At 48.4% G+C, this 13,591-nt stretch overlaps 1 protein-coding gene across 1 annotated transcript in view; it reads left to right on the top strand.

Moving 5' to 3' along the window:
- The window catches only part of SORL1 (sortilin related receptor 1), a 37,607-nt gene extending 33,483 nt beyond the window's left edge, over positions 1 to 4,124 (top strand). The window contains exons 47-48 of the mRNA XM_042832143.1: positions 260 to 472; positions 1,081 to 4,124. Coding sequence (XP_042688077.1) covers positions 260 to 472; positions 1,081 to 1,148 — 281 coding nt within the window. The 3' untranslated portion in view covers positions 1,149 to 4,124. The remainder of the gene's footprint in view (positions 1 to 259; positions 473 to 1,080) is intronic.
- The last annotated feature ends 9,467 nt before the right edge of the window (positions 4,125 to 13,591 follow it).

The following is a 13,591-nucleotide window of genomic DNA, read 5'->3' as shown; positions in this document are numbered from 1 at the left end:
GTGAACACTACTAACAAAAGCCTCAAAAATGGACCCAACAGGAGATAGTGAAGTATTATACAGATGGCCACTTGGTGGCTTTGCATCCTAGCAGGTTTGAATAGAAAAAACCATCCTGAAGTCATAGGATGGAAATATTAGCAAGTTGGATGCATTTGGGTTGGGTTTGTTCTACCAGAACCCTCAGGACACTGCACAAGTAGCAGCGGGAGAAATGTCATATCAGTTACAAGTGCTTCCCTGCCTCCCTGCTCTGTAGGTGGAGACTCCTCTGAATCTCAAATAGGCAGATCCACTGACGTGGCTGCCATTGTGGTCCCCATCCTGTTCCTGCTGCTGGTGGCCCTGGGGGCTGGCTTCGTGGTGCTGTACACGAGGCACCGCCGGCTGCAGAGCAGCTTCACCGCCTTCGCCAACAGCCACTACAGCTCCCGCCTGGGCTCGGCCATCTTCTCCTCAGGGGACGACTTAGGTATGTAGAATCAAAGAGTTGTACAGTCACTGAGGTTGGGAGAGAGCCTTAGGATCATCAGGTCCAACCATCAGCCTAGCATAACTTTTGGGGTCATGCATTGGGATCTCAGGTACTCCAGATCAGCAGACGACCTAAATCCTTGATCATGCTTTGGGACATCTTTAGTGTAAAACTCCTTATGGGTTTGATCTGATTCTAAGAGTATAGACCTATCTCAGGATTGTGTTGTTAGCAGCTTCACTGAAACACCCCCTACTAATGAAAATTCATTAAATCCTGGGCATCACAAATACAGCTAGTAAGAGCAACATGCTGATGCACTACTTTTGGGGCCACTTCAGCTGTGTCTCACAGAATCATAGAATCATTCAGGTTGGAAAGGACCTCTCAGATCCCCAAGGCCAACCCCAACCCATCCCACTGCCCACTGCCCATGTCCCTCAGTGCCACATCCCCACATTTCCTCATCGCCTCCAGGGATGGTGACCCCACCACCTGCCTGGGCAGCTGTGCAGTGAAGCACCACTCTTTCAGAGAACATTTTCTTCCTGATATCCATCCTGAAACCAAGGGCAGTGTAAAAGAGCTCTGGGTTTGTTTTCCAGGAGATGAGGATGATGAAGCTCCCATGATAACTGGATTTTCAGATGATGTCCCCATGGTCATCGCATGAAGCGCGCTTCTGACTGTAAAAACCAAATGGTGTAAATATTTTATTTGATAAAAATAGTTGATTGTTTATTTTAAAAATGCACTTTGAGTTGCAATATGTTATTTTTCTATGGGCCAAAAAATTTAAGAAATACTTTGTAGTAATCAACTGTGAATTGCAAACTAGTTTGGTTTAGTAACAAATTGCTTTGATTTAACATTGATTTAGTCTTACAAGGCTATGCTTGCTGGGCATGCTTTTAAGTCTGTGAGATATTTTCCGTTGACTAAATTGGCTACTCAATTTATTTTTCTAAGACGAGAATAAATTTATTTTAAAAAAATTCAGGAGATTATATATGTAGAGAGAGATAAGTAATATAGTCCCTGAAGGTTTTGCTTTTACTTAAAAAAAAAAAAAATCCTTTGGACTTTGTTTTGTATGAAAGAATTTTTGTTGTGTTAATTTATTGGGAAATCTGCTCGAGAACAGATTTCTGAAGCCGTCAGACGTTGTACACATTCTTGTGTAGAACATGTGCCACTTTATCTTGCAAGGCAGTAGTATCTTGGCATCCCCACCATTGTTCTTGCCATGAGAACAGCAATCCTTACTTCTACATATTTTTCCCCTTGTTCAAAGACAGTCTCTCAGCAGTTGCCGACCTGCTGGCTGTGATGTAATCGGTCTGTAATTCATGTCAGTGTGACAAATTGCCACCACCTTAGCACGTTGTTCCCAGGAAAGCTTTCCCTGTGTTGCTGCTCGAGGTGTGAGGATGTTGGAGGGGTGGAAGTGGGACCTCCACCAGCTCTGCAGCCACAGAGCTGCAGGTACCACACATCTCCACCCGTCTCGCAGCAGGCATTGCTTTCCTTCATCACCATTTCCTACAGGTAGCTGCGGTTGCACCTTCTGCTTCTGAATAACATATCTATAATATATCCCTATCACTCATCGTGCCACACGTGCTGTAGCCATAATACTGGCTACAGAGCAGTAGAAATGTCTCTTTCCTGTCGTTGAAGTTATTGTTTTGGTGAATCTCCCCTCCAATCCCACTACTTGCCAACCCAAGAGCGCGATACGAGCGGGTGCCCACGGCTCACGCTCGGCCATATTCTATATATGCAAAGCCCAGGAGCTCCGTGCCAGTGCGAGTAGAGCACGCTGTCTTGTCACACCTGTTCCTTGGTTTAAACCAAAAAGTATTTTTGCTGTGTAAATTGCAGTCTTCCTACAGATGAAATGAGAGAGGCCAACTATGTTTTGATACGCAACCGACCCGTTTAATTTCATTTACAGAAGATGTATGAAGCGTTGAGGTTCTGTAGGGTTTGATACGCTATAGAAATACTGACTCTATTTTTAATTACTGGTGTTCTCATTCCCAGTGACAGATTTCCTCCCCTAGAGTTGGGACCAAATCACAACCAGATTTTAGGAGCAGCAGCAAGCTGGCCAAGTTGCAATATTTTTACCATGTTTGAGGGTCAGGTGCTGTTCTTAGGCAAAAATCTCAAGTAGGTCGACCCAGCTTGTATATCTCAAGTTGTCTGAAGTGACAGCTGCAGGGAGAGCAGACCTTGACCCAGAGGCAAAACGATCCTACATAGATATAAATCAGAAGATTTATTATATTTCTGCAGGGATGGGGGAGGCTGAAAGCAGAGTTTAAAAGCGTTGCATCCCTTCCTCGTTAAGCAAATATTAATTCTGGCACTGGTATCCAAGAACTGCAGTGTGGTATCCCAGAAGGTGGTACCCTCAGAGAGTGAGTAATGGCTAAACTCTGCTGCTCTGCTCCCCTGGGGAAAACTGCTTGAGGGAGGGCTGCAGAAGGTGGATGCCAAAGGGGAACCTTGAAGCCACTTTGCATACTGCAGCAATCCCTTGGCTGGATGCTTTCGGCTGGGATGGGTCACCTCTGGCTGCAGTGAAAGGCTCCTTTGTGCTGCGATGCTGTGAGCGCTGCCAGGAGGCGGTCTGCTGGAATACCATGTTCCAAAAATGTCCCCAATGCAATGCAGGGAGGGCTTGTGCAGTGCAGCCCTTGCCTTTGTAAAGAGCTCCTGCACCTCTGCTCGCTGCACTGCAACATGTGGGGCGCTCCCTCACAGCGCAGAAATCCCCTCTGTGCTCTCAGCAAAGCAACTTTACAGGGCTAGTGTATTTTATATATAAATAGAGAAGTCTAAGCTCCAGGCAGGGAATGGGCAGGATAGATGCAATTCTGGGCAAATTGTATATTTTTATGAACTTTTGAAGCACGGAATCTTGTTCACAGAGATGTATATGGGGTGGGAGGGTTCTGGTATACATGTGGTACATGGATGTGGATGCATATTTTGTTCCTTTTTTTTTTTTTTTTTTTTTTTAGTAGCTTGATGCAATGGGAGATGAATCCTTTCCCTTTTGGGAGGTGGCCTGGGTTGACCTGATGGGAACCCAGAGAAATGTTGGGATCTGTGACGAGAAAAAGGGTATTGGAGGCACAGGGGCTGGCAGGAACTTCTGGTACCCATGTTTGAGCCCACTGCAGATGCTGGCTGGTGTTCTTAAGTCCATTTGAACAACAGACTGAGGCTGTAAAGGTCCTTCGTGTTCTCAGCTCAGAGTGACGTCGCAAAATGTGAAATCTTTTTGTCGAGGCAGACTTCAGCAGTTCACAGGTGGAAAGGTAAAACTCCATTTGGGAGAGACCCAAATGGCATTTCCCGAAACAACTTTCAATCTCCTTCAAATGGACTTCAGAACAGGCAGGGTAGGATGGAGTTATTTACTCTGGGATCCACAGAGCTGGTACAGCCCTAACAGTGACAGCCCTGGAGTGGGCTCCAAGCAGCCTGGTGAGGTTTATAGTAGCATCCACTTCTAATCAGGTTCCTTGAGTGATGTGTAATACTGTACTGTTTGAATTGCTACTCTGTCTCTTTTTTTTTCTCCTCTCCATTCACTGATTTCTGCTGTGTTGTTTTTGCACAATTTTGAAGGAATTTTTTGTCTGTTTTTTTTTTTTTTTTTTTTTTTTTTTTTTTTTATTTTTTCCCCTTTCTAACGACCCCCCACTTAATAATAAAAATGGACTGGGTAAATAAAACAGCTCCTGGTTTCCAAAATCATTATCGAGCCTTTCACGCAATAAAAGGCAAAGCGTTCCCCTGAACCAGCTTTTTGCATCCATGTTGCACAAGATGCCACTGCTTTCCTATTGCTGTTGGCAAGCACACCTGACACCCCAGCAGCTACAGGCAAAGCAGAGTTACGACTCACAGAGAGGTAATGAGCAGGCAGCAGTCTCTTCACACATACCTCATGCTTTAACCTACATAATTAGAAAGGCAACATGTGAGCACGGTGGACGTCGCTGAGGCACGCAAGCATCTTAAGTGTTGCACTTCATTAGTGTTTAGCTTAAGGCAACGTTAACAAACAGCCGTTCCTTCCTCCCCCGTTTGCTTCCTTCCTCATGAATGAAGCTGACTTTTCCCTGTCGCTGCTGAAACAGATCGCTCCCCCTGGAGGTACGAGAAGTGACACCTCGTTCCCATGCACCCACTTCCCTCTCCGTGGCAGCAGCATGGTGAGGACAGGGACATCTCCAGCCAGCACCCTGATGGAGCTGTGGGTGTCCCTGTTCTTTGCATTAGGGTTGGACCAGGTGGCCTTTAAAGGTCCCTTTCCAACTCAAAGGATTCTACGCTGCTATGACTGCAGAAGCCCTTCCCAGCGGGGGTTAAGCATTTCACAAATAGATGCACTCTGATGTTGAGTGAGTGCAGCTGAAGGTCTGGCTCACTGCTCCTCTTTTGAGTAAGCAACCCGAGTTCCTCATGCCAGACTCCTAAACGGTTATGTTTAGCCTTTCTCAGCAGGAAAGATGAAATAACTGAGGATATTTCACAGCAGAACGCAAGCTGGAATTTAGGATGGGGAGCCAAGAGCTCCTAGATAGCCCAGTCCCTCCTTTAAGGAGCGAAGGGACGGTCTGTGGGAAGGAAAGAGCTGTGCTCACCATCCATGCTAACCATCACAGCCCTGCCACAAGCTCCTCAACCTGCCAAACGTTGAGACAAGAAAAACGGCAGCCCAGGCTCTTCTAAGGCACATGTTTCTTACTTCCCTGTGAATTATCAGCACTCAGAAGCCCACATCCTCCAGATCCTCATGGCTGAGTTCACCCAGTGCCTGGAAGTATTACCCTGCCCGGGGCCTGACCTCCTATTTGGTGTGAGCACCTGCCTGGGGCTGTCTGGAACCCATCCCACTGCTTCCCAGATGGAGGATGATGACGACTAGACAGCCACGGAGGGAAGAAGGCCAGGAGGACAGCCAGTGAATGGGGAGTGGGGCTGTGAGCTGAGTGGCAGTCAAATAAACACACCCTGAAGCTTGCTGCCACCTGACACCGCCTGTGCAGGAGGGCAATGTGTTTTAGGGACAGAGAGTCAGAGGCAAAGGTGGACAAAGTGTGGCATTCCCATCGCCCAACTTCACAGCTCCAGGAGCCAAGGAGAATGTTGACTTTCCTTGGATCTCTCTGTTGCCTGTGGAGGGAAGCAGACACCCTCTGAGAAAGAATTCACAACCTGATCCAGCTGCACTCAACATTTTTTTGGCACGTTTTCATTCCCATCTGACTGTGAGAACGGCTTCTTGAGCACTTTGCATTACCCCAACCCTGAGAACACAGAGGGTAACGGCAGGAGAAGGAGCTGGGGCTCCTCCTGGTCTCCCACACAACGCAGCCTGGCCCAGAGGTCCCTCCTGCAGCCAGGCAGAGAATGGCACCGCAGTGATGCTCTCAGCAGGGCTGCCCTGACTGCAAGCATCCTCCCTGGCTCTGCGAATCCCACAGCTTCCCTTTCCCTTATGGTGGTGAGCTCCTTCATAAAGCCAGGAACAGAAGCCCAGAGGCCAATTCCCAGTTGTTTGTTTTGTCACAAGAGCAGCTTTATTTTTAATCCAGTTCCACTTCGCAGCAACTCCTAGCCAACATGCCGATGTACCCAGGAAATGACCGCGGCGGGCTCTGAGCTCCTCAAGACAATGGTGTGCTTGGCTCCTTCCTTTGGATCAGCACCATCTCCAATGTACTTTTCCTCCTAAACTTATTTAACCTCGCAACCAAGAGCCGCAGCGCTGGTGAGCTATTTGTTTCGAGACCACATCTCCTGGGAGAATAGGCACAAAGAACAGAAGGCAGCCCGGAGAGATGGAAGAGAGAAAATTGAGAAAGGGATTCGAATGCATTGCCCTTGGAGACCATGCCAGCGACCTGCTAGAGCCCAGCCATCATAAATAAACAGGCTCCCTTTATTGTCTCGCCAGGCCGGCGAGCACCGTAATGCTTGAGCTGGCTCCAGCGCGTGGGTCCACCACCAGCACCCGCCTCTGTGCTGCGCTCTGAGGCAAAACAGATGCTGGCCACCATGTGCCCGTGCTTTTCTGATTTGAGTGAGGCTGGGGAGAGCTTTGTTAGCGCTCCCACAGTGCAGAGCCAAAATCCTGGAGAGGGGTGACAACACCGGGCTGAGACCTGCGACCGGGCGAGCATCGCTCTGGGGGTTTGTGGCATCCCATCCCAATGCTCCGCGGTGCTGTGAGCCGGGGTTGAGGGCACAGCTGGGGGCAGCTCCCACCCCCCCAGCGCCCATCCTTCGCCTTTAACCTCTTCTGCAGCCTCAGTCCCAAGCGAGCCCGCTCGCAGCCGGTCCCGCTGCCACCCACATGCAGTAGATGGCAGCAGAAGCTTTAGGCACCGGCCACAAAACTCACCACCATTTCTCCCCCCACGCTTTTTTCTTTTCTTTTTTTTTTTTTTTAAACTTCTTTTTTTTTTTTACTTTTGGTGGCCTCAAAAATTATTAGTTCCAGATGAGCTCCTGCCATTGTAATAGTCCATTTAACCCGATGTACTCTGCGAGGAGTCAGTGCAAGTTCAACTGCAGCGCTCTCTCAAGTAAACCACACAGCAGAGACAGATTTCTGCACAGCTTTGGGCACTCCTGGTGGAAACACAGGAGGTTAAAGCTGGTGTGCACAGTCCGGTGTGGGCCACGGTGGCGCGTTGTGAAGAGAGCAGAGCCGAGCTCCCAGGTCTGAGCTCAGCGAACCTCAGCTCTGTGCTTCCCTTTGAAGATTAGTGCTAATAAGCCAAACCAGTGGGTATTTGGTTTTATAAGGAAGGAGCGTTTCAAGTCACGTACGCCGCTATTGTTGGACACAAAACATGCACTGTCTCTGCCCGTGGTGACTCTGGTAACTGCTCCATGCTTGCCTTTTGTTGGGATTACCTTTATTTTTGCGCTGTATTAAATTCACCTCCCTCCACCTTTCAGTTAAAATTGCTGATGTTTCCCATGGCTGAGGGATACGCATGTATAGCTATGAAACCTGTTTCTGCTATTTTACCATCATATTCAAATTTTATGCCTTATGTGGGTAACGTATTCAGAAACGATAATCACAACTACCAGATTTCTCTCCCACTGGAATAATAAGTACATCCTATATAAACAAGCTATGTGCAAGAGGTACATTACACGACTTGTTTCTCATAAATGAAGACAGCTATAGCAAAACACACGCAAAATTTCACACTGTTTGCTTTTTTAACTCACTGTACACATAGTCTTTAACCTGAGGAGCTCCAGCACTCTGAGTGCTTCCATTAAGCCCAACCACTGCCATGCTGGAAACTACGTTTAGTGCTGCTCTGTTGATTCCTTCTAGATGGATGGGCTTGGGGACCAAGCTGCACGCACTGAACTCCCCTCTCCCCAGTCAGGATCATTCACATAAACTCTTTCATGCAACCTACCCAAGAACAGCTAGAGAACAACCATACTTAAACCCCAAGCCCCCAGGGAGATGCAGCCTCCATTGAAGGCTGAGATTTTCCGTGGCATGTGTTCCCAGCAAAATGTCCAAGCAGGTTTCATTCCACCATGGAATCACGGAAGGTAGAAGACCTCACAGATCTCCAAGCCCAAGCCCAACTCGTCCCACCATGCCCACTGACCATGTCCTTCAGTACCACATCCCCACGGCTCTGGAACACCTCCAGGGACAGTGACCCCTCCGCTTCTCCAGGCAGTTGTGCCAATACCTCAACACTCTTTTGGATAAGAAATTATTTCTGTTAACCAACGTGAACCTCCCCTGGCTAATGAATGCTTGTGGAAACCTGTGTTCCTGCCATGTTGATCAGCATGATCTTAAACAACGTCCCGTGGTTTTGTTGGCCAATATGCAATGGATTAAACCCCAAACCCATACCTTGGTGAGCTGTCGGTACGGGCAGCCAGACACCATCAAAAAATCAAGCATGCCAGGCTCCAAAGCTGTTCTTTCACTGCAGAGCTGGACAGAAGCAAGCCATGGCTCTTGGCTCATAAAGCCCTAGTTTCCCATGGTATTCCCTCCCAGAGGACCTAAAGGGAACCCACATGCACTGCAGAAGCAACAGGACAAACAAGAGTGTGAGACCACCCAACCATTCCCTGGGGACCCAGTTCTCTCAGCTCCCAACCCACAGTGGGCACCGCTTCCTTGATGGCCTTGGGAACGTGCTGGTGACCACCTCCAGCAGAGGTATGAATAGGTGCTGAAGCAGCTCAGCTTTTCCCAACATTGTTTCAGCTTTGGTTGCTTATCAGCTTTCCATCTCTCCCTTTTCCTTGTTCTGTCCCCCTCTCCTGTGCAGGCTCCTTTGTTCCTGTGTTTACAGTAGCATCGATTTACTGTCAGAGAGCGGCGCGGCCTTGGAGTAAAAAAAAAATGCTGCTTCTCTCATAAGAGGTTGGGGATGGGGACGTGGCCCCACGCAGAGCTGTGCCTGCCCTCCTGCCAACCGCACGGGCTGTGCTGGGGACAAATCTAGAGACCCATAGCAGCCCTGGGGCTCTGGGTAATGGACACAGGTGTGGCTGTGCGCTCACAGGGAGGGAAACTGAGGCACACAGAGATGAAAAGGAAGCGAGCAATGACAGAGAAACTCGACTTTTCTTATGGCCAAAGCATGGCCTTTTGCTCCTCTTTCCACCAGCAGACCTCTAGGCTTTGGCCTTGTTTTCCTATTGCAGCTTGATAGCATTTCCTCCCTACAGCCGAAACTACAGCACATGTTACATTTCATGGTCAGAGCTGTTTGTCCTTGATCCCTTCCAACACCACAGTGACTGCTTTTGGACTCAGAGCCCCTGGCAAACTGGAGCTGGCCATGGGGCAGCCCTGTGAGCAGCTTCGTGAGGGCTGCAGCCTACACTGTTACTCTGGTTCCAGTTTCCTATTGCCCCTTCTTTCCCCAGCTCCATTGCTTTCACATGCTTTTGTTCAGCTCTCTTGTGAAAGGAGGGGTTTGAAGAGGTGACAGGTCTGTAAATATATAGCATTGTCTGCAGCAGGAAAGAAAAAAAAAGGATAGAAAGGCAGAAAGAGTGATGGATATACCCTTCCCTCCCTGCACTTGGGACAGATGAAGAAAGATGGCAGATAATTGCTCTTTATTGTGCCCTGGGTTCACCTTAAGATGAAGAAAGCGATAAGATTTCAATTAATGTCATTTTAGATTCCCTGCAAGCTGTCCCATTCCTTTCTTGGCTTCTTTCCTTCCCCAAAGTGGAGGTGCTCAATGCTGCCTTTGTACCTCAGGGACCTCCCCAAACAGCCACGTCCTCACCTGGCGAGCACTGTCAAGGCGGAGCAATGCTAATCCAGACCAGATGACAACCCCCAGCCCCTCTCTCAATTTATTATGGGGCAGGGTAGATAACATCCTTCACTGTACAGAGCAGGGATCATTTTCCAGCTTGCCCAGGAACGAGTCGAGAAATTTCCTAATCAGCTTCACCCACTGCAATACCCACGCATAGGAAGCACCAGGTCTGGGTTTTGGTGCGGGATGCGTTGCACAGAGCCTGGGTGCTTCCCTGGGGAAATGCACCCCATTCCTTGGAAGGAGAGAATACAAAGGGCTGAGGAGCATGGAACTGGCTCCTTGATGAGTAATATTTGCACCCCAGAGGAGAATGAAATTTGCATTACCTATAAAATGAAATAATCAGGGAAAGGGAAAATAAAAGGGAAGGGAAGAGGGAGTGGAAGGGAAACAGAGAGGGAAAGGGGAAGGGAAAAGAAAAGGGAAAGTGGAAAGGGAACGAGAGAGGGGAAAGGAGAGGGAGGGGGAAAGGAAATAGAAAAGAGAAGAAGAAAGAAAAAGGAAAAGGAAATAGAAAAGGGAAAGAGAAGGAAAAAGAAAAGGAAATAGAAAAGGGAAAGAGAAAGGGAAAAGAAAAGGGAAAGGAAAAAAGAAAATAAGGAAAAAGGAAAGGGAAAAGGAAAGGGAAATTAAAAAGGGAAAAAAGGAAAAAAAAAGAAAAAAGAACAAAGAGGAAAAAAAAAAACAACAATCAAAGCTACCTGTGAGATTTTGTGTAGTAGAAACACTGTAATTTAGATCTTATCTCAAACCAGAAGAAAGTACCCAATCACCAGGATAGTCCAGAACCAGACTCAAAATCTTGAAATTATCCGCATTGGTCACTTCATTTTCACAACGTGTCCTCGTTCAGAACATCTTTCTTTCTTATTGTGCCTTTTTTGGGAAAAAGTTTGACATTAAGAATGGTTCCTGGCTTTCACAGGCTGAGCAATTCAAGTAAATGATCTATTTTTTAATTTATTTTTTTTGCTAGTGGAGAAAACACCCCGCCAAGCAGCACGAATAGCTGAAATTCTTGCTTTCCCCCCACAGATACACTAATGTTTATTGTTCCCCAGAGCATCCATTCTTGCTCCTCTGCTATATATACCCGCGTGACGTTTCCATATGTTCCTTCACTCAGCTCCCTGGTAACGCAGCGCCCTGCTGGGATCAGGGCAGGGAGAAGAGGTGAGGATTTGGCACGAGGATGTGAAACTGATGCCACTGCACCACCAACCTGGCTTTCATTTCCCAATGGAAATTATGTGAGATGGTTGCGATGGGGAAAGGTGCAGAAGGGTTCCTAGCTCTGAGCACATGAAGTCTTGCCAGACTCAATGCCACTTTCATTTTGGATATTTTGAGCCCTAACACACGTCTTTGGAGTCTAATTAATTGCCTTTTCTTTTCTTCATGAGACTCCTGCTCAGCTGTACCATGCGTCGAGTGCAGCGCTTCCAACAAGGATGCTCCCCGCAGCACCTGGGCTGAGACGTTGCTGGTGCTGACTGGAGAATTGTCTTCAGGGCCTTACAAAGTCATTTTTCTACTCCCAGATCAATAGCAAAGCAATGCATTTACCTGATCTGCAACAGCAAGCGGAGCAAGCTGTGACAAGGAAATTGCAACCTGGCCACACACCGTGGGAGATGCCCAAACAGGCAACAGCACGAGGCTCAGAACATCGACTTACAGCGACTGTGTGTTCTTGCCTTTAAAATCCTTCACCTCAACATCTAATAGGACTTTTTTTTTTCTTTTTTTTTCTTTCTTTTTTTTTTTTTTCCCCATTATGAGAAGTTTTTCAAGACAGGAAAACCATTTCCTGTCCAGACCAGACACTGACTTCCTGAATGCTTTCAAGCAGATCATGTAATCTTATGCCCCTGTTTGTAAAACGAAGATGATCGACTGCTTTTGTCTGTCTTGTCCACTTAAACTTACACACTGTGGTCCTTCACACACGCACGTGGCCAGGCATAACTGTGCCCTGATCTCATATAGCACCGCGGCAGCGCTCATAAATAACGAGAGTTACGAAAGTAGGATTTACAGTAATGCGTCAGAGCAGGGAATGACAAAATTGCATGGGTTTACTCAAGGTTTACATCAGAATAAACAAGCCCAGACTTTTGCCCTAATTCTGCAGCAAGGCTTTGGCTCATGCACCCGCATTCTCTCTTCTAACCCCTCTTCCCCCGTCACTTACACAGAAATTAATTTATTTTTGACTGGTGAAACAGCGCACAAACGTGTCCCAAGATGCTGGGGATGGATGGGGACGTGGGTAAGGGGACAGCAGGGCAGTGCGACCCCCATCTGCCTGTGCACAGCTATGGGACAGCCTTGGTGTGCGAAATCCTCATTGAAAACACCTTACATCTGCCACAGGGAGAGGAGAGTGCAGCGGTTAACTGAGTTCCTCGAGGCTCTGGTTGCACAGAAGTGTTAGAAAAAAATTGTATTTTTATTTTGTCCCTATTTGTTGGACACGGGACACAGATGCAAATGCTCTGAGGCTGGAATGGGCGCTTCTGGGCTGGTGTAAATAAAAGTTCCAGTTCTGCAGTTGGGGCCTGCATGGCAACCCAACCATGGAAAGACACATCATCAGTGGCACCCACCTCTCCATGGGCCATGCATGGCCCCATGGCACTACCACAGAGGTGGCCATGGAGGGGACCGTGTGCCACTGCGGAGCTCTGTGTTGGCACGATGGCGCGCGGAGGCTGGGATGATGCTCCAGGTGGTGGATATAGACAACATCCACCAAAAAGTCAGAGGAAATCACTTCTACCTGTTCCATTTCTGCAGGCAGAAGGTAATCGAGCCCTTATATAACCTGCGTTGGGCGAGTGAGAAGCGTCCCTGCTCCCAGTGCCAACCTGAACAGACGGCAGCGTGTGGCTAATTGCTCTGACCCACGGCCGGTCCATTAGGGCAGCATCAGCTGCCTGCACTGGGGAATGTTTGGGGTTTAATTGCACCCGTGCAGCACTCTGCGCCACAGTTTGCTCCGACACTGCAAACACATTAATTGTCCCAGCCAGCAGCTCCTCTGCTTCTCATTTCTATGCCGACTGCTCCATGCTGATTTGCTGCCTGACAAACCCCCGGCAGCCAATAGGCCACAGCTTTGCCGTTCACGTCCTAGCAACAAGGCCTGTTCCAATCTCTCTCCAGCAAACTGACACCTGAAAAATGACATCATGAAGAGCAGGGCGGCAGCGGGGCCAGGGCGCTTTTTTCAGCTGTCTGCTGCAGAGTTCATTTGAGGTGTTCCAGTCTCGATCCTTAAAGCTACACCACGCAAAACGCTGCCTGCACTTTTCCCCTTTTCCCCCGGCCGCGGATGTGGGTTAATGCTTCCCATCTCCACCCTCTCCCTTCCAACCATAGGACAAACCCCAAACTGCTGCCGCACGAGCAGCCCTCGCTGCTGTGTCACAGCTCCTCCCTTCGCCATCTCCATACAAGCATTGGGAATCGCATATTTCCGCCCCATGTCCGATCCCACCCGGGCAGGTGCAGCACTGGGAGATCCCAGCCGCACGCCGAGGTTGTGATCCATCCCTGAAAGGGTTCAGCAGTGCCACACACAGCTCCTCCACGCAAAGATCAAAACCTTTCGCTTGCTTCCTTGCTATCATTTTTAATTAATGAAGGCAGAAATGCCTGCAGACACGGAACAGGGGACTGAACGCCCTCCCTGTCTCTGCGCTGTATTTTCTTTAGAGGGGGGGGAAAGATGGCAAGG

The sequence above is a fragment of the Centrocercus urophasianus genome, unplaced genomic scaffold, assembly GCF_019232065.1.
Source record: "Centrocercus urophasianus isolate 14NV4802_14NV808 unplaced genomic scaffold, USGS_Curo_1.0 seq_37, whole genome shotgun sequence".
Classification (NCBI taxonomy): Eukaryota; Metazoa; Chordata; class Aves; order Galliformes; family Phasianidae; genus Centrocercus; species Centrocercus urophasianus.
Note: the sequence above shows the minus strand (reverse complement) of the source record. Positions and strands in the feature narration are given on the sequence as shown.